Source organism: Sorex fumeus, unplaced genomic scaffold (genome assembly GCF_029834395.1).
Source record: "Sorex fumeus unplaced genomic scaffold, SorFum_2.1 ptg000098l, whole genome shotgun sequence".
NCBI lineage: Eukaryota > Metazoa > Chordata > Mammalia > Eulipotyphla > Soricidae > Sorex > Sorex fumeus.
In genome coordinates this window covers 79,299,168-79,320,644 of record NW_026606155.1, presented here as the reverse complement: position 1 = coordinate 79,320,644, position 21,477 = coordinate 79,299,168, and the positions used below count along the sequence as shown (strand labels likewise).

The following is a 21,477-nucleotide window of genomic DNA, read 5'->3' as shown; positions in this document are numbered from 1 at the left end:
CCCTGTTCATGGATTGGGAGAATTAACATAGTCAAAATAGCAATACTTTCCAAAGCACTGTACAAATTCAATGTGATCCTTATTACGATACCGATGACATTCTTCAAAGAAATGGAGCAAACACTCCTGAAATTTATATGAAACAATAAACCCCCACGAATAGCAAAAGCAATTCTTGGGAAAAAGAAAATGGGAGAAATCAACCTCCCAAACTTCAAACTCTACTATAAAGCAGTAATAATTAAAACAGCATGGTACTGGAACAAAGGCAGAGCTGTAGACCAATGGAACAGGGTTGAATATATTGACATCTCCCCCCAAGCATATGATCATCTAATATTTGATAAGGGGGCAAGAAAAGTGAAGTGGAGCAAGGCAAGCTGCTTTAACAAATTGTATTGGAAAGACTGGAAGATTACATGCAAAAAACTGGGCTCAGATTTCTGCCTAATGCCATGTACAAAAGTAAGATCAAAGTGGATTAAAGACCTCAACATCAGAATGGAATCCATAAGGTACATAGAAGAAAAAGTTGGCAAAACCCCCAATGACATTGAAGCTAATGGTATCTTCAAAGATGCCACGCCACTGACCAAGCAAGTGAAAACAGAGATAGACAAATGGGACTATCTTAAACTAAGAAACTTCTGCACCTCAAATGAAACAGTGACCAAAATAGAAAGACAGTTTACAGAATGGGAAAGGATATTCGCCAAATACACATCCGACAAGGGGTTGATATCAAGGATATACAAATTACTGGTTGAACTCCTCAAGAAAACATCCAGCCCCACCAAAAAATGGGGCGATGAAATGAATAGAAACTTTCACGAAGAAGAAATCCGAATGGCAAAATGGCACATGAGAAAATGCTCTACATCACTAATCATCAGAGAGATGCAGATAAAAACCACAATGAGATATAAATTCACACCACAGAGACTGGCCCACATCCACAAGAACAAAAGCAACCTGTGCTGGTGCAGATGTGGCGAGAAAGGGACCCTCCTTCACTGCTGGTGGGAATGCCGACTGGTCCAACCCTTTTGGAAAACAGTATGGACGATTCTCAAAAAATTAGAATTTGATCTCTCATTTGACCTAGCAATTCCAATCCTGGGAATATACCCCAGAGAGGCAAAAAAGTATAGTCGAAGTGACATCTGCACTTGTTTGTTCATTGCAGCACTCTTTACAATGGCCAGAATCTGGAAAAAAACTGAGAGCCTGAGAACAGATGACTGGTTAAAGAAACTTTGGTACATTTACACAATAGAGTACTATGTAGTTGTTAGAAAAGATGAAGTGATGAAATTTACAAACAAGTGGTACTACATGGAAAGTATCATGTTAAGTGAAATGAGTCGGAAAGAGAGGGATAGATATAGGAAGATTGCATTCATCTGGGGAACATAAAGTAGCAAAATAGGAGACTAGCAACCAAGAATGGCTGAGATATGTACCAGGAATTTTGCTTCATGGCTTGGAGGCCAGCCACACTAGGGGAAAAGGGAGCTCAGATAGAGAAGGGAGCACCAAACAAAGGGTGTTGGGAGGATCCTCCCAGGGTGGGAGAATCATGCTGAAAGTAGACTATAGACCAAACATGATTGTCCCCCATTGCCTATTTTGCAAACCACAACGCCCAATAAGAGAGAGAGAACAAGGGGGAATTCCCTGCCACAGAGGCAGGGTGGATGGGGGGATGGGGGATGGGAGGGATGCTGGGACCTGTGGTGGTGGGAAATGGGCACTGGTGAAGGGATGGGTATTTGATCATTGTATAATTGAAACCCAAGCACAAAAATTTGTAAGTCTACAACTTTACCTCATGGTGTCTCGCTAATAAAAATTTTAATAAATAAATAAATAAATAGAAATATCCTCAGGAAAAATAAAGAATGAGATGAGATAAACCTATATGGTGAGATATAGAATACTGTTCCAGAAATATATGAAAAAAAACAACAGAGTATACATGAATATAGTAGGCTTGCCTTGGTGAAAAGTAAAATTGATCTGTGATTTTATATTCATAAACTCATCCTGGAAAGATACTGAAAACTGTCTGTGTTGCTTGATAGGAAGTAATTTGTGGGAATGGAGGTCTGAGAAGGTGGACTAATTTTATTTCTTGCTCTGAAATGTACATTTTCTGATATGTACAACAGTCATTCAGCTATCTTTTTGAATACTGTTTGCAAACCATGTATTTTTTCCATCCTTTTACTTTTAAACTGTCTCTGTCCTTATTTTTATTTTTAATAATTTTTTATTAGTGAAACACCATGAGGTACAGTTATACACTTACAAATTTTTGTGCTTGGGTTTCAGTTATACAATGATCAAGTATCCATCCCTCCACCAGCGCCGATCCTCTACCACCACAGGTCCCAGCATCCCTCCCACCCCCCATCCCCCCATCCCACCCTGCCTCTGTGGCAGGGAATTCCCCCTTGCTCTCTCTCTCTCTTCTTTTGGGTCCTGTGTTTTGCAAGAGAGGCATTGAGTGTCAATCATGTTTGGTCTATAGTCTACTTTCAGCATGATTCTCCCACCCTGGGAGGATCCTCACAACACCCTTTATTTGGTGCTCTCTTCTCTATCTGAGCTTCCTTTTCCCCTAGCATGTGTGGATGGCCTGCAAGTCATGGAGCAAAATTCCTGGTACTAATCTCCACCACTCCTGGGTGTTAGTCTCCCATTTTGTTGCTTTATGTTCCCCAGATGAATGCAATCTTCCTATATCTAACCCTCTCTTTCCGACTCATTTCACTTAACATGATACTTTCCATGTAGTACCACTTGTTTGTAAATTTCATCACTTCATCTTTTCTAACAACTACATAGTACTCTATTGTGTAAATGTACCAAAGTTTCTTTAACCAGTCATCTGTTCTCAGGCTCTCAGTTTTTTTCCAGATTCTGGCCATTGTAAAGAGTGCTGCAATGAACAAACAAGTGCAGATGTCACTTCGACTATACTTTTTTGCCTCTCTGGGGTATATTCCCAGGATTGGAATTGCTAGGTCAAATGAGAGATCAAATTCTAATTTTTTGAGAATCGTCCATACTGTTTTCCAAAAGGGTTGGACCAGTCGGCATTCCCACCAGCAGTGAAGGAGGGTCCCTTTCTCGCCACATCTGCACCAGCACAGGTTGCTTTTGTTCTTGTGGATGTGGGCCAGTCTCTGTGGTGTGAATTTATATCTCATTGTGGTTTTTATCTGCATCTCTCTGATGATTAGTGATGTAGAGCATTTTCTCATGTGCCATTTTGCCATTCGGATTTCTTCTTCGTGAAAGTTTCTATTCATTTCATCGCCCCATTTTTTGGTGGGGCTGGATGTTTTCTTGTGGAGTTCAACCAGTAATTTGTATATCCTTGATATCAACCCCTTGTCAGATGTGTATTTGGCGAATATCCTTTCCCATTCTGTAGACGGTCTTTGTATTTTGCTCACCGTTTCATTTGAGATGCAGAAGCTTCTTAGTTTAAGATAGTCCCATTTGTCTATCTCTGTTTTCACTTGCTTGTCCAGTGGCATGACATCTTTGAAGATACCATTAGCTTCAATGTCATGAAAGGTTTTGCCAACTTTGTCTTCAATGAACTTTATGGATTCCGGTCTGACGTTGAGGTCATAAATCCATTTTGATCTTACTTTTGTGGATGGCGTTAGGCAGAGATCTGAGCCCATACTTTTTTGCATGTAGCCGTCCAGGTTTGCCAGCACAATTTATTAAAGAGGCTTTCCCTGCTCCATTTCACTTTTCTTGCCCTCTTATCGAAGATTAGATGATCATATGTTTGGGAGGATATGTCAGTATGTTCAACTCTGTTCCATTGGTTTGCAGCTCTGCCTTTGTTCCAGTACCATGCTGTTTTAATTATTACTGCTTTGTAGTAGAGCTTGAAGTTAGGCAGGTTGATTCCTCCCATTTTCTTTTTCCCAAGAATTGCTTTAGCTATTCGTGGGGGCTTATTGTTCCATATAAATTTCAGGAGTGTTTGCTCTATTTCTTTGAAGAATGTCATAGGTATCCTTATGGGGTTCGCATTGAATTTGTACAGTGCTTTGGGAAGTATTGCCATTTTGATGATGTTGATTCTCCCCATCCATGAGCAGGGGATATTTTTCCATTTTCTCGTGTCCTCTTTTATTTCCTGTTGTAGCGTTTTGTAGTTTTCTTTGTACAGGTTCTTTACTTCCTTAGTTAAGCTGATTCCCAGGTACTTGATTTTCTGGGGCACAATTGTGAATGGGATTTTTTTTTCTTCATGTCACTTTCTTCTCTTTCACTATTTGCATGTAGGAAAGCCATGGATTTTTGGGTATTGATTTTATAGCCTGCCACTTTACTATACAAGTCTATTGTTTCTAGGAGTTTCTTGGTAGAGGTTTTAGGGTTCTCTAAGTATAGCATCATATAATCTGCGAATAGTGAGAGCCTGATTTCTTATTTCCCTACCTGGATGCCCTTAATATCTTTTTCTTGCTTAATCGCTATTGCAAGTACTTCCAGTATTATATTGAACAGTAGTGGAGAGAGTGGGCATCCTTGTCTCGTCCATGATCTTAGGGAGAAGGCTCTCAGTTTTTCCCCATTGAGGATGATGTTTGTTGTAAGTTTGTGGTAGATAGCTTTAACTATATTGAGGAAAGTCCCCTCTATCCCCATTTTGGCGAGGGTTTTCATCATAAATGGGTGCTGGATCTTGTCAATTGCTTTCTCTGCATCTATTGATATGATCATATGATTTTTACCTTTTCTTTTATTGATATGTTGGATTATGTTGATTGATTTCTGAATGTTGAACCATCCTTACATCCCCAGGAAGAATCCCACTTGGTCATGATGTATCTTTTTGATGAGTTGTTGAATTCTATTTGCTACTATTTTGTTCAGAATCTTCGCATCTGTGTTCATCAGGGATATCGGCTTGTAGCTTTCTTTTCTCGTGGTGTCTTTGTTTCCTTTTGGTATTAGAGAGATATGGACTTCATAGAAAGTGTTTGGGAGAGTTTCTGTTTTTTCAATTTCCTGGAAAAGCTTGAGAAGAACTGGCAATAAGTCCTCTTTAAATGTTTGGAAAAATTCACTAGTAAATCCAACTGGACCTGGGCTTTTGTTTTTTGGGAAGAATTTTGATTACAGTTTCAATTTCCTTGATGTGAATAGGTCTATTCAGGTACTCTATACCTTCTTGATTCAGCTTTGGGAGATGATAGGAATCCAGGAATTTTTCCATTTTTTCTAGTTTCTCTTGTTTCGTGGCATACAGACTTTCAAAGTAGTCTCTGATGATCTTTTGAATTTCTTTGGTTTCTGTTGTGATATCCCTGTTCTTATTTCTGATTTGATTTATTAGGGTTCTCTCTCTCTGTTTCTTTGTGAGTGTTGCTAATGGTTTATCTATCTTATTTATTTTCTCGAAGAACCAACTCTTGGTTTCATTGATCTTTCGGATTGTTTCTTTGTTTTCCATGTCGTTGATCTCTGCTCTAAGATTTATGATCTCTTTCCTTCTGTCCAATTTGGGCTCTTTCTGTTGTTCCTTTTCTAAGATCTTGAGCTGTGAAGTCAAGTTGTTTGTATGCATCCTTTCTTCTGTCCTGAGATATGCTTGCAGAGCTATAAATTTTCCCCTTAAAACGGCTAAGTACTAGAATGGCCACCCCAGCTTTTTTGAGGGAGCTGTTTGCTTGCAGGATTGTTTTCCATCCTTTGACTTTGAGTCTGTGTTTGCTCTGACTGTTGAGATGATTTTCTTCTAGGCAGCAGAATCTTAGGTTCTGTCTCTGAATCCATTTTGCCACTCTGTGTCTCTTAATTGGTGAATTTAGACCGTTGACATTGAGAGAGATTATTGTTATGGGGTTTTGTGTCATCTTTCTGATTGAAAAGAATGATACTAGTTATCATAAAATAAAAACTGGGGCTGGAGAGATAGTACATGAGGTAGGGTGCTTGCCTTATATACAGCTGACAGGGGTTCAATCCCTAGCACCCCATATGGTTCTTCGAGCCCACTGGGAGTGATGCCTGAGTGCAGAGACATTTGAGTACCACTAGGTATGGCACCCCTCCCCACCCAAAAAAAAACAGAAAAATAAAGAAAAGAAAAAGAAAAAAAAGAAAAAATGAAGAACTAATTTCATTCTTGTCAATAGTTTTTTTTGTTAAATGAGACACAAGCGGAGGTGGTGTAGTTGCCGGCTATCTATCTTCACTCCCATTCCTTCCCTTTCCAATCGTCGCATGATGTTCTCGAGGGTGGCACTGAAGAGTTCTTGGTGAAATGGTATCACCCTGCCAAACCCCTATCTTGACATGGATGATCACTTCCTTGTAGAATGGTGAGATCCTGGTGGTGAATCCGTAGTACAACTCACGGAGGATCCCGATGTATTGAGTTTGAACACCCTGTTTGGCTGTATTCATTACATGTAATAAATTTGACCAAATTCAATTGTAAAGGTTGATGAATTTTCATAGTTGCTTATCATTGTTTAATATGGCTACTATTAAAATAGAGTACCTCCTGCTCTTACTCTCACCCTAAAAAGTCTCCTTAAAGTCTTTTGCCCTTGATTATTTCTAACCTGAGGCAACATAGATTTATTTTCTAGAACTGTTAACTTTTGCTTTTTCTAGGATTTCATATAAAATGTTATTTTTTACATTTGAATTATCTCACTGATCCTTAAATACTAAGCTAGAAATAAGTCCTAAGCACCTCCAAGTGTGGATTGGTCTGTTTGCAAGTATAAGAGTGATCACTGTTGAAGAATAGAAAATGCAGATCCAGGAGGTGAATGATGGCAATGTCTTTCTAATATAAGTTGGCACTGTAGTGGACAGTGCACTGTCTCCCGTTCTTCAAAGATTTGCTTGAGCGGGCACCAGTAACGTCTCACAACAAATTGTGAGACTTGTTGTTACTATTTTTGGTATATCAAATATGCCACAGAAAGTTTGCCAGATTTTGCGGTGTGGACGAGATACTCTCGGTAGCTTGCCGGGCTCTCTGAGAGGGGCGGGGGAATCGAACCCCGGTCAGCAGCGTACAAGGCAAACGCCCTACCCGCTGTGCTCTCTCCAGCCCAATAAGTTGGCAATAGGACATTTTTTTTTTGCTTTTTGGGTCACACCCGGCAATGCACAGGGGTTATTCCTGGCTCATGCACTCAGGAATTACTCCTGGCGGTGTTCTGGGGACCATATGGGATGCTGGGAATCGAACCCGGGTTGGCTGCGTGCAAGGCAAACACCCTACCCAACTGTGTTATCACTCCAGCCCTGAGGCAATAGGACATTTTAGCCAAAATAATCACTTGACCATTTCGGTGACTGATAGAGTATAATGGTTAAGAGCATAGATTTTAGAACTAGGTATTCTGGGTTTGTCTCCTGGTTCTGTCACTTACTAGCTCTGGCCCTTGGATTGTGTTGTGAATTGAATGTTTATGTCAACTTAGAATTTATATGCGGAAGATATAAACTCTGTGTGATGCTAATTTGAACCATCATAAATGGATTAGTTCTCTTATAAGATGAGACTCTCTGCTAAAATGTGGATACATTAGTAAAGCTTTCAGTATAGAAACAAGGAAGTGAGCTCTTTCCAGAATCTGACTCTGCTGGAATTCTGCTCTTGAAATTACAACAGTAAACTTGTAAGAAAATAAATGTCTATTTAAGCCCCTCAGAATATTTTATTTTATTTATGCCCAAATTGATGAAAGGAAGTGAGATATTCTATTTCTTTGTATTCAGTTTCTCTGTCAGTTGTAATTACAACATACTGCTTTACAGATTTGTTGAGATACTTAAATTGGTTATTATAGGTAAAATACTTAGATAGGGCCTGACCCATATGACCTGCCATTTATTACCAACATAGGTATATCATACCACAATGCCTTTAAATTTATGCTTCAGGCAATTACTTAATTCCTCCCTTTCTCCAAAATCTAACTAAACTACCATCTGAAGCCTTCTTTTATGCATGGGTTCAGGTGTAAATCTTTTCATGATTTCTGAGGAGTAAGTACCTGTAGAGCTTTTAAAACTTGATTTTATAAGTCTTTATCAATCACATCATGGAGATGTGCTGCTAATAAAGCAGAATTCAGTGTCAGCTTGCAACTTTTTATTACCAGCAACAGTGTTTGGTTATGCAGAGTTTTCCTAAGAAAACTGGCAAGGGATGTAGATTTTTTAGACTGATTTTCCATTCACTTATTCTTTTGGCTTTGCAAACTAGTTCAGTCATTTATATGAAGTGGTTTGACACTGCAGAGACTGTGAGTGCACAATGATTTTGAAAGGTGAATATTGAGGAAGTTTTTATATATGTTATAAAAGAAATTACTTTAGATTATACAGATACAGAAGTCTAATTATTCGCATTGACTACAGTAACTGTTACACTATCGTGTAGAACACTACATATATAGGGGGTTGTTTAACAAATTTTGTTGGTATTTGGACAAATAATAGGCAAATGAATATAATGATTAAAGTTATGTTTTCCGTATTAAATTTTATCTTATTAAAAACACGTTGCTATGATTCAATATTAGTATATTACTATTGAGTACATCCAGGAAAAGTAAAAGTGTTGCTGTTTATAATTTAGACATTAAGAAATTCAAATACTCAATTCAAATACTCACAAAACTCAAATACTCTCCTTCAAATACTAATCTTAGTCTGAATAAACTCTGTACTCTAGATTTCTTATTCCAACTGGCTACAATGTGAACCGAGTAGTATAAACTCTATGTTCCTCATTATTTGATTTTGGAAGACATGCTGTGTCTCACTATGTCAATCATATAGCTGACTTGCTCAAATCTCCTTTCAAAACACCTATTGGCCTAAAAAATTAATATACAAAAAATCTGCCATATTTCTAGATGCAAAATATGAAGTAGAAGATCAAGAAATCAAGAAAACAAATCCATTTACAGCCAGAGAATAATTAATTCTGTAAGAATCAACATAGGAGGTAAAAAAATTTATTCCTCAAAAATAAAATGTTAAGATAGTCCTTACAAATTTTCGATGACTTTTTCGTCAAGGAAATAAAACACTACTAATGTGCACGAAACCAAAAGTGACCCTCTCAAGAAGCAAAGAAAAAAAAACTGAGGAAAAAAATATATGGAGCATTCTGTTCCCTGACTTTAAACTGTACAATAAAATTATAAAAATAAACAGTGTTGTATTGTAATAAATGCAGACATAACAATAGAATAGAATTACAAGCCCAGAAATAATACTCTAATAATACAGTTAATTTATGAAAAAGGAGCCAAAAGCCTAAAATGGAGAGACAAGTCTCTTCAAGAAATTGTGTTCAGAAAACTGAATCATACATACAAAATAATAAAATTGGATCACTATCATACGCCATGTACAGGAGGTATCTCAAAATGGATTAAAGAATTCCATGGTAAAAAGTAAACTGAAGAGAGCACAGAAAATTCTATGATATTGACTATAGTGACTTCAATTGACTTCAGTGACTCAATTCTATCAGCCAGGAAAACAATAGTTAAAATAAACAAATAGGATTATTTAAAATTAGCTTCCATGTAGCAAAGCAAATCATATCAAATGAGAAAGTTTCTACAGAGCAATATATATTATTATTAAATTTATCACTAAAACTAAGAGACATCCTACTTTTAGATGAATGGGATAAAATACCCACCCACCATACTTCAGACAAATGGCTAGTATATATCCAAGATATATAAAGCACATACAAAACTCAACAAGAATAATACCATCAAAAAACGGGAAGAAAAACTGAACAGACACATCTCAAAAAAGACACAGATGGTCAACAGGCACAAGAGAAAATGTTCAACATCAATGATGATTATGGAAATTCAGATCAAAATTACAATGAGATACCACCTTATACCAGTGAGAATGGCCTAGATCAAAAAGGCCAAAACTAACATATGCTAGCAGGGAACCAGAGCAAAAGGAACACTTGTTCACTATTGGTTGGTAGGTATTATGGGCTTTGAACTATATAAGTTTTCAAAGGAATCAAAACAACACTACTACATGATCCAATGATTCCATTACTAGATATCTGTCACTGTCACTGTCCTCCCGTTGTTCATCAATTTGCTTGAGCAGGCCCAGTAACGTCTCCATTTGTGACAATTGTTACTGTGTTTGGCATATCAATTACGTCATGGGTGGCTTGCCAGGCTTTGCCGTGGGGGTGAGATACTCTCGATAGCTTGCCGGGCTCTCCGAGAGGGGTGGAGGAGTCGAACTCGGGTCGGCCATGTTGGCCACTTGCAAGGCAAACGCCCTACCTGCTGTGCTATCACTCCAGTCCATTAGGTATCTATTTCCAAAAATATTAGTCATAAAAGATATATGAATGTCTATGTTCACTGTAGTGCTATGCACAATGGTTAAGAACTAAAAAAAACCCAAGAACCTCATAGCAGATTTGTGGTAGAGAAGAATGTGATGTATAATAAGTTTATATATGTATATGTTATGGCTGTATATATGTAATGAAATATTTAGCTCTAAGTTCTAATTTTGTATTTTGCTGCAAGTTAGATGAAACTGAAGAGAAGGTCATGCTAAGCAAAATAACTCAAAAAGAAAAAGTCTGAGGATCTCAATCATAGGTAGGATAAAAGAAAGCAAGGGGCTGGACAATGTACAGTGAAAACAAATCCTTAGATTCCAAGCATAGAATTTTAGATTACCAAGAGGGTAGAGGAGTGGTTGAAAATGTCCAACAGAATATCCTGAAGGAATACTTGTAGGTGTGAAATGGTAACATTGTATCCTCCACTCCCAACACAAACATTTACATTCCTATAAATCATTGTTACTCAAAACAACAACCAAATAATTTCTATTGAGGGAAGCATCACTGTCATCTGGTTGTTCATTAGTTTACTCTAGCGGGCACCAGTAATGTCTCCATTCATCCCAGCCCTGAGATTTTAGCAGCCTCTCCTTACTCATCCTTCCCAATGCTGCCGTATTGGAGGCTTTCAGGGTTAGGTTAGTAGGATAAGACCCGTTATTGTTACTGTTTTTGGCATATCGAATACACCATGGGTAGCTTGCCAGGCTCTGCCATGAATACATAAATAAATAAACTGAATTTCCCCCAAATTCCACTTTGCATGTACTGAGAAGAAATAAAAACACACAGATACATATATATATATATATATATATATATATATATATATATATATACATATATATATATAGCACAGCGGGTAGGGCGTTCACCTTACAAGCGGCCAACATGGCCGACCCGAGTTCGATTCCTCCGCCCCTCTCGGAGAGCCCGGCAAGCTACCGAGAGTATTCGATATGCCAGACACAGTAACAACAAAGTCTCCAATGGAGACGTTACTGGGCCCGCTCGAGCAAATCGACGATCAACGGGAGGGCCTTTACCTTTACCTTTATATATTAGCAAAAGAGGTGGGGAAAAGTCCATCATCCAGTGATAAATAAGATCTAATCTGGCTATACAATGCCACCTACACAGGAATGTCAGTCAACAATAAAAAGGAATGATACCTGCTCCAAGGCTGAGCCCGTCATGGGGTGACAGCAGGACAAGCTGTGTGGTTCATGCCACTATTAACCTATTAACGTGACCCTCCAGAACAAGCCTATCAGCAAAGTGGCTGAGAGATGGCCAGAGGCTAAGGGCAGAGGATTGGAGAGGGAAGGTGTTTCCTTCAGCAGGGAATAAAAAGATTTTAAAATAAAATTGTGGACTTCAAGGGACAGCTCAGCAGGATACAGAGCTGGTTTTTCACACAGGAAGCCTAGGCAGTATTCCCAGCAGCACTGAGTCTCCTAAGTGCTGCCAAATACAGATCTTGGAGCAGTCTGAGTGCTGGTGGGTGTGTCCACAGGACAAAAATAGATTAAACTGTGGTAATGGCTACACAATCCTGTGAGTCTACTTAAAAATTAAATTCTACACTTTAATTGGTGAATTAGAGCCCAATAAAGCTGTTCTTAAAATGAGGGTTATGTGTGTGGGTGTATGTGAAAGTGGTGGTGTGGGGTGGGGAGGGAAGGGATATGGCTCAGTGGCAGAGCCCAGGCTTCTAAAGTGTGAGGTACTAGGTTCAATCCCTCAGATCACATATGCACACCCACACAATAAACATGTCAAAGAATTAAAAATCTAAGAAGTGGAGCTGGAGAGATAGTACAGCAGTAGGGCGTTTGCCTTGTACCCTTCTAAGCGCAGAGCCTGGAGTAACCCCTGAGCATCACTGGACAGCTGCCTTTCCTTTCCCTGGCCCAGCCATGTGGAGCTGACTTCACACTGGACCTTTTCCACCAAGACTCAATTCAAATCAACAACCACAGAACATCTGTCTCTTTGACTAACACACTGCTACATTCTTCCTTGGGGGTTAGTGATCTGGGCATTTGTCCATGCCCATTTTGAGAAATGTCATTATTTCCCTTGTGAAAAACTTTAATCACCACACTAAGAGGTCTATGGATCCTGGAGTTCATAACAGATCCTACCTTCCCCCGTCTATTTTGTTTTCGGTCAAACCTGACAGAGCTCAGGTGATAGTTACTGACTTAGTAATTGTATGTTGCTCTTGGTGATGTTTGGGGGACCATGTAGTGTTGAAAGTGGAACCCAGGCCTTCAGCATGCAAAGCTGATGCACACTGCAGGTCTGGTGTGTAAAGCACTTGAGAGTAAAGATAATTCAAATCCCCCTGACTGCAATATAGTCCTCCAAGCACTTCCAGGAGTGATCCCTGAGCATAGAGCACCACTGGATATGGTCCCAAAACAAAAATGAAAAAACAAACCACTTTGCAGAGATCTGGCATAGACCCATGTCTATAGGTCATTGTCATGAGGTAAACTTTATGCAAAGTTAGCCTCACAAAGCACTGAAAAGTTCTACTGAAATAATAGCTAAATAGCTCAGAGATAATAGCTCTTTCCTCCCATTGTTCATCGATTTGCTCGAGCGGACACAGTAACGTCTCCATTTTGAGACTTGTTGTTACTGTGTTTGGCATATTGAATACATTACGGGTAGCTTGCCAGGCATTGCCATGCGGGTGAGATACTCTCAGTAGCTTGCCGGGCTCTCCAAGAGGGGCAGAGGAATCGAACCCGGCTCGACTGGGCTGGTTGTGCACAAGACAAACGCCCTACCGCTGTGTTATTGCTCCAGCCCCAGAAATAATAATCAGCAAATATAACATACATCTCTCAGAATTTAATAGAGATAGGAAATTGGATAACTCTATTTGTCATGGGGTCTCTATATAAAAGAAGGGAGGACATTTAGATCTGAAAATCACATGAAACCAAGAAAGCCCTTATTTACAATCATTCTCAGTGATCCACTGGAAACTGGTTAATCGCTAACATTTCTGGCCTGAATAGAGTTACTGGTCCTAGTCTTCAGAATTTTTCTCTCTTTCTAGGGAGCAGTGAGCAATTAAACTAGAAGTTAGAAGCTAATTGGTATAAAGAAGTTTAAATCAGCTCTAGGGGACCAGGCATGGAAAATTGGCAGGAAGAGATGGAATTATTTTTCACAAAAAGAATATACATAAAACCAAAGTTATCTACCTGATGCTTCTGGGCATTTCTGGAAATGTGAAACTGTGAAATGGACAGATGCAGCAACTACTGGCTAAGGGTATGATATCCAAAGTCCAAGTGCCCTAAGTCATACCATCAGTTAAGTCAATAAAAATCCAGGAAGAACAGAGCTAAGAGTAGAGAGAACAAAAAGAGAATAGTTGGGGGAAGGGAAATACCAAAATTGTTCAAGACCAATGGGAATGACAAGGACTGAAGAAAATCCTGCTAACCTCCATTTTTTAAGTTTATCCTCAGCAAGAGTTCACAAAAATAATAAAGGAGGGTATCATAAACATTATAATGAACTTATCCTAAGTATCTAGCTACAGCCTGGAAGATGGAAGATCTGGGTGGACGAGGCCCCAGTCCCAATCCGAGAAGGCTTTTAGATCTACACCCCGGGTCCCGCACACCTGGGTTCCTCTGCCGGTTCCTTCATGCGTGAGGCTCATCCGAATGTGTGGAGAGTAGTCTTAAGCATGGCTGGCTGGAACCAGAGGTCTTCAGCTGTTGGAGCTCTGCTCAGGGTCAGGAGGGAAACTCAACCTACCCTCCTCTAAGGGGCCCTGGTGAGGACAGCCAGGCAAGGAGGCAGGAGACTCTGCATATATGCTTTTTATACAAATAGATGTTTATTTTTAAATAAATTTTTAAAAAAAGTTCTATGAACCTATATGAAGGAGTGACCCAAAGTTTAAGAAATAAGAATTTAATTCATACCATTGTTATGGGGGAAGTAGAGAGGGAGGGACCAGATAATTGAAACCACAGATTGGTTCCTCATTTATACATGTGATCCAACTGGCAATCCCATGTCTTCATTTGCATAGGCCTCTGTGATCTGATTGGTCAGTTTCACAAACCCTCATTTATGGACAATGTTGGTTTGTCCTTGCTCCTCCTGCAGGGAGCTTAGGTTTATTGAGTTACTCCCATGGCAGTGCTTCTGAGGCGCACCCAATTCCATCAGGCACTAATAATCCTATATTGCTTTTCTCTTTCCTTTATGTCATTTGCATGGTTTAACAATGGCCTTTTTGTATAGACACAGTAAGGGAGTAAGACAATTGATGCTATTCTATTGTAACATGGGAGTTAATTGATTCTGAATAATATCTATTCCTCAGCATCCATCATATTTACTTAACTCTCAGTTGCCCTTACTTCCTAACACACTCAAAAGGAGGGTCCCAGAGAGGGACAAGGATGGCCCCAGGGCAAGCCTGAGCTACCCTGGCATTGAAAAGGGAAAAGCTAAGTGTCATAATAAGTATACTAAGTTAAGAGCTCAGTCATGGAACAAACTCTGTCATGATCCAAAAATAAGTAACTGAATAAGAACCTGACTTGAGGACTGTATCACTGTCATCCCATTGTTCTTTGATTTACTTGATTTACTTGAGTCTCCATTTGTCCCAGCCCTGAGACTTTAGCAGACTCTCCTTACTAGTCTTTCTCAACATCCTGGAGGGTCTTTCAGGGTCAGGGGAATGAGAACCATTATTATTACTGTTTTCAGCATATCGAATACACCACGGCTAGCTTTCCAGGCTCTGCCTTGCGGGCAGGATACTCTCGGTAGCTTGCCAGGCTCTCACTCTCAGATATATATATATATATATATATGATATATATATATATCTGAGAGTGTATATATATATACATATATATATATGACTGTAGTCTGGGATATATAGCGAGATATCACCAAGAAGACCCAACCTTTAATCTTAAACTTACTGTGTTTATACAAAATGACTAGAAATATTTGCTCGAGGTAAAGGCCCTCCCGTTGATCGTCGATTTGCTCGAGCGGGCCCAGTAACGTCTCCATTGGAGACTTTGTTGTTACTGTGTCTGGCATATCGAATACTCTCGGTAGCTTGCCGGGCTCTCCGAGAGGGGCGGAGGAATCGAACTCGGGTCGGCCATGTTGGCCGCTTGTAAGGCAAACGCCCTACCCGCTGTGCTATTGCTCCAGTCCAGAAATATTAGTAAGAAGTAAATTTATTATGATTGTTTAAATGAATTACTAGCTGAGGAAAGGAGAAAGCAATATAGCCTAGATGGAATCCCACCCTTGAGCGGATTTTCTAGTAATCTAGAGTGCTGAACCCTCAAATGAGATTTTGTTCCTGAGTTAATCTCCTAGAACTTCCCCTGAAGGAGTGGCTTTACATTTGTTATTATGATAATGTTCAACCCCATTTATGTGTACCCCCACCCTTCACTATTTCTATATAACTATGTCATAAAAGGGGAGGAGGGAAAAAGAAAGTAATTGGGAAGAGATATAACTATGTAGAAAAATAACAACACTATAATAGTGGAAGAGGAGAACTAACTACGCTGTTGTAGGGGAGAGAGAGATCAAACTATGTCGGGGTGGAAATAACTGTGCTGTAAAAGAGAAGCAGGAGGATGAAGCTGTAAGGATGACGAGGAGAATGAAATAAAAAGTCTCTGATTACCAACCAGACTGGGGCCCTGTTCCTCATTCCCTCCTTCCCCCTTGGGCCAGGGGGAATGGTTCTCAGTAACCAAATGCTCTTGTCCTGCATGCCCATACTCTTTGAAACTCACAGTCAGTTTCACAAATCCTCATTTACATGAGGAAGAATACATTAGATAGCAGAAATAGCTAAAAGGTAGGAATACAGAATATAAAGTCAGGTTGTCATTGAACAGGTAACTAGGGTTGCTGTCCTGTAATTTGCTCAGCCCTGCTTCTTGCTGCAGAATCCATGGAAGAGTCGGTCTGCATAGACTACCTATACCTGCTGTAAATAGAGCTGTAACACTGAAGGCATCTGGTGGTTGGCATGCTGCTCTTGCTACCTCTACACAAAAGCCTAAAGTTTAGTCAGATCTGCTACAACATTGGTATCATTTCTTTCTCTCACATCTCATATCTAGTCCATCCAATTCTGTTGGCTTTATTAGCCAATAGAGATAAAGAGCTGGAATCTTTCCACTATCAGTAAATTTACTAGTATCTTGATTCCACATCTATCAGTTCTGGCCTGAAACACTTCAATCGCTTCCTAAGGGGTATATTTCAAGATAGCAGAACACAATTCTTCTAAAGTTTTAAGCCATATCTTTGTTCAGAGACCAGTAATGGTCACCCACTTCACTCAGAATTAAAAAGGCAAAGTTCTTTATAGCTTCTAAGTCCATGTAGGGTCTTCCTTCCCCCACCATCACTGAAACCTTATATCCCACTACTCTGCCCAATCTGCTCTGATCTAGTCACACCAGTCAGCCGTGTTCTTCCACAAACACAGTGATCCACCCAGAGTGTTGGTTTTAATTCCTTCCTGTCTGGAGCACATTCCGTATTATCAGTGTACATGGAAAAAATCTCCCTGCAACTCTGGTACTTCTCCAGCTGATTTAGGTCAGAAAGAGAAAGAAATTTAATTCTGTGTGCAGTTGAGTGGGTGCTGTAAAGATCACAAAGGTCCAGTTTGTTAAGGTGAAGGGGAAATTGATCCTGAGCTCTTCATCCCAGGGGACCTAGTGGTTGGGGCTATCTTCATATGACAAGGGATGAAGGTATTGGACACAAATCTATTTCTGTGTTTATGCCCTACCTCTGAGAAAAAGCTTGTTTTCGGAACTATCCCTAATTCTAGGCACACTACTTTCTCTTAAGAATAAAAGTTTCTCTAAGGGCACACGGTTCTTCCATTAACTTTAGTACTCATATCAAGGTGATACAAAGGCCTGTGCAGGAAATCCTGGAAAGTCTGTCTAATCCCTTTTGGGGGAGATTTGTTATTTATAGCTAATACTTTTCCTTTAGGTTGGCTTAACTCACCTCATTAAATCCCACCTTGACCATTAATTCCAGCAGCTTGGCCTTTCACCTCCTTCCTGATTCCTCTCAAACTCTAATTTTCTTTTCCATGGCATTTATCACCTTTTAAACAAACTACTTAAGAGTTTTCGCCTGTCTATTGCCTCTCCTTTCTCGCACATAAACGCCTTAAGGAGAATGATATTTTGCTCAAGGAATGTCCCAACTGTCCAAAACAGTGCCTGGTATATGGAAAGCATTCAATTAAGTGCTTGAGGAATCTGAAAGCTTGATTATCTTTACACAACGAAAGAACGCTAGATTTCTTTATTCAAGACCAGGGCCGTTTGGTGAAGAGGCTTAATGAACTTTTCAACGTTTCCAGTTTACAGGTGACCTAACGTCCAGGGAGCTTGGAAGTCAAGCAGGGTCCCTCCAGATCCGAGCCGAGTTCCAGCAAAGAGGAGAAATCAGCAAACACTAAAACCAAAACCCAAGCCGTGGGGGAGGTTGACATGCTGAGGGAAACACGCCTCTCCCTGAGGGAGCGGGGTGGGCAGACTGCCTTTTTCCCACGGCAGGACCAGTGTTTTCAGAACCGACAGCAGAAATGACCTGACACCCGTCCTCTCCAGAAACAAAAGCCGGGTCGGTCTCCGTCCCGGCGTTCTCGCGACGCAGCCCTTGCCCTTCCCCCGGAGGCTTCAGTGCCCTCACTTAGGTGGTTAGGCTGCGCCTAAACGTTTATCGAGGCCGCTTCGCCTCGTCACGGAGACCAGGCGCCTACAGCGGGGAGGGTCGGGTTGGGGGTGAGGATCTATCTCCCGCGCCCGGCAGCCCCGCGCGCGGCGATCGGGGCGGCCACGTCGAGGCGGGCTCAGGCGGGGAGCGAACACTCTGGCGGCGGGGGCGGCCCCGCGGCGCGTCAGCCCCGGCCCGGAGGCCGCCAGCCCCGCCGCACGCACGCGCGCTGCGCCCAGCATGAGGGTCGCGGCGCTGATCAGGTAACGCGCCGCCCGCGCCGCCGGCCTCCCTCCGCGCCCGCCTCTCGGCTCTTCCCGCCCGCGAGCCCGAACTCCTGTGGCCGCCGCCCGGCGCCAGGAGCGAGAGGGGGCGGGTGTCAGCGGCGGGAGCCGCGCTCCCTCCGGGGCCTCGGCGGCCTCTCGCGGCTGCCGGAAGAGGCGGGGCTTACGGGGAGCGGGGCCCGGCCGGCCCGTTTCTCCCTGCAGCCCGGCTGCGCGCCTCCGCCTCATTCTGCTCCTTCACTTCTTTAGAGTGAACTGCGACTTGGAGTCGGAGTCGCCCCACCCGTTAGTCCCCTCTTGTCTCCGCCAGGAGTTCCCGCTGGTCTTTCAGCCCCTCGTCCCTCGGCTGCTTGGGGACTTAGCCCGCGTCCCACGGCGGGGTGCGGGATGGCTGCTACCTGGCTGGGCGTTGGGGCTGCGGTGCCAAGAGAGGCCCGGCTAGGTGGGAGATGGCATTCGTGCCGCTTTGACCCTCTAGTTTTCTGCAGCTTCGGGTGCTCTTTGGCCCCAGAGTAGCTCGAAATCGGTCGTAACCCCTTATATGTGTGCGTTGTTGAAAATGAGGCCTGCGACAACAGAACAGCTACACACGCAGAGACCAGTAGACACACAGGAACAGAGTTGGGGGAAAACATGCCATTTGGACTAGGACCGTTTGACGGGATTTGGGTCTCTGCAGTGAAATGCACATTTCAGTCAAGTGCCTTGTAAACCCTTTCATAAGCATTTTCGTTCAGTGTTCAGCAATTGATACTGGGCTGACAGTAATGGCCGATGAAGGACTCATAACATTATAATCGCCTCTTTGGTGATTACAATAGTTCAGTTTCTTTCATTACTTAAATGCTTTTGAGTGGGGGGGGAGGGGCACTGGACTGTAATATCAAAATACTTGTTATGTAGTGAATTTCTTCTCCAAGAACATTATAATCTCATTTGATCTAGATAAGAATAAAAGGTAGTCAAGGAAATGAGCAATTGAGTTTAAGTCAAGCTTTCAGACTGGAAGCTTGACTGAGACACGACTTAAAGACTCAGAAATCATGGGGGAAGGGAGAAATGCTTGGTATACTTGCTTTCAGTATTCTGAAATGTACACGTATTACTTCTATAATAAATGTTTTAAAAGGCAATGTATTAATTTGCACGCAGTTGATCCCCGGAGCACTGCAAGGAGTGATTCCTGAGTGCAGAGCCAGAGTAACTCCTGGGCATGGCCAGGTGTGACCCAAAATAAACATGGCAGTGTTAGGAAATTATTATTAGGGTTTAGAGAGTACAGCAAGAAAGGCACTTGCCTTGTCTGAGCTGCTGCTGGTGTGGTCCCCCACCGCCTATCCCGGTGAAGAGTGGTCCCTGAGCACAGAGGCAGGAATAAGCCCTGAGCAGGTGGTCCCCTAAACCAAAAGACAACAAAACAAGAATGCTTGCTAAACTGTAAGTTCTGTATAAGGGCTAGGAGACATACTGTAAGCATGAATACATAGCCTGTATATCAATATGGATACATATGCATTTATCTGCATATGTAGATAAATTTAAGCTTAAATTTAAGCTTAAGGCGAATCTTCGCTGTGTACCATTTACGTATCATTATGTGACTAAAATGAATTATAAGATATATGTGTTTTAGGGAGTAAGTGAAACAGACTCTTTTGACCATAAATGATACTGTTTTCCTACACACAAAGGATTGAATTATTGAATTTTGCAATTAAATGAAACCTTGAGGATTAATTAGGTTATTCTATTAATCTTATAATGAGGATTGTAAACCTGCATATATTGAATAACTTAGTTTAGTTTTCTAGGGTTGGGAATGAAAATTCTTATTATCTGTGGAGTTTCTCACCAAGCGCATGCTAGTATACTTTAAGTCAGACTAAGACATGAGTAAGTTAATGGCATCTCTTGAATTTATTTGACTTTGAAATGCTGTTATTCGTAGACACAAAAGATTTTAGATACTAGTCTTCCATACAATTTGGGAAATGTTATTTTAAAACCACACCTGAAAACTCATTTCATTTTTTCATTTCATCATCCTGTTATTCGTCGATTGCCTCGAGCAGGCCCCAGTAACGTCGCTTTCATCCTAACCCTGAGATTATATTCAAGGCTCTTTAGGAGAATGAGACCCATCATTGTTACTGGTATTTGGCATATTTGGTACGCCACGGGGGGGAGTTTGCCAGACTCTGCCCTGTGGGCAGGCTACATTCGATAGCCTGCAAGTTTGTCCAAAGTAGGAATGAGATAATAAGATGTCATAAAAGATGTCCTGATAAGATGTCCCATGGTTCCGGGAGCTGGATTTTATAGTCTCTGAGTCTTGGCCATTGATGGGATTACACGGCGCCAGGGGGCCAGGTGGTGGGTGTGACCCCCGCCTACTGGAATTTGGAGGATCTGGGTGGAGGATGCTCGACTCCAATCCGAGTAGGCTGGGAGATCTCGGCCCCGGAACCCGCTTGGATTTGTCCCTCTGCCAGTACCTTCAGGTGTGCGGAGAGTGGTCTCAGCATGGTGGTGGCTGGTCCTGGAGGTCTTCGGCTGCTGGAGCCCTGGTCGGGGCGGGGAGGAAAGCTCAACCCGCTCCCCTCCAAGGGGCCCCAGCGAGGAACAGCCAGGCGCGGGGGCAGACTGCACTCTTCTCTTCCGGGAGCTGGATTTTATAGTCTCTGAGTCTTGGCCATTGATGGGATTACACGGCGCCAGGGGCCCAGGTGGTGGGTGTGACCCCCACCTACTGGAATTTGGAGGATCTGGGTGGAGGATGCTCGACTCCAATCCGAGTAGGCTGGGAGATCTCGGCCCCGGAACCCGCGTGGATTTGTCCCTCTGCCAGTACCTTCAGGTGTGCAGAGAGTGGTCTCAGCATGGTGGTGGCTGGTCCTGAAAACTCAGCATATTCTTAATTGTGGTGTTTGTCCTTTAATCTGTGACATTCTAAATATTCTAAATAATTAGATCCTTTTGTCTTAC

General features: G+C 41.7%; 1 protein-coding gene across 2 annotated transcripts in view; it reads left to right on the top strand.

Moving 5' to 3' along the window:
- Window positions 1-18,325: 18,325 nt before the first annotated feature.
- The window catches only part of DPH6 (diphthamine biosynthesis 6), a 159,811-nt gene continuing 156,659 nt past the window's right edge, over window positions 18,326-21,477 (top strand). For both annotated transcript variants that reach the window (XM_056133843.1, XM_056133842.1), the window contains exon 1: window positions 18,326-18,471. In XM_056133843.1, coding sequence (XP_055989818.1) covers window positions 18,449-18,471 — 23 coding nt within the window. In that variant the 5' untranslated portion in view covers window positions 18,326-18,448. The remainder of the gene's footprint in view (window positions 18,472-21,477) is intronic.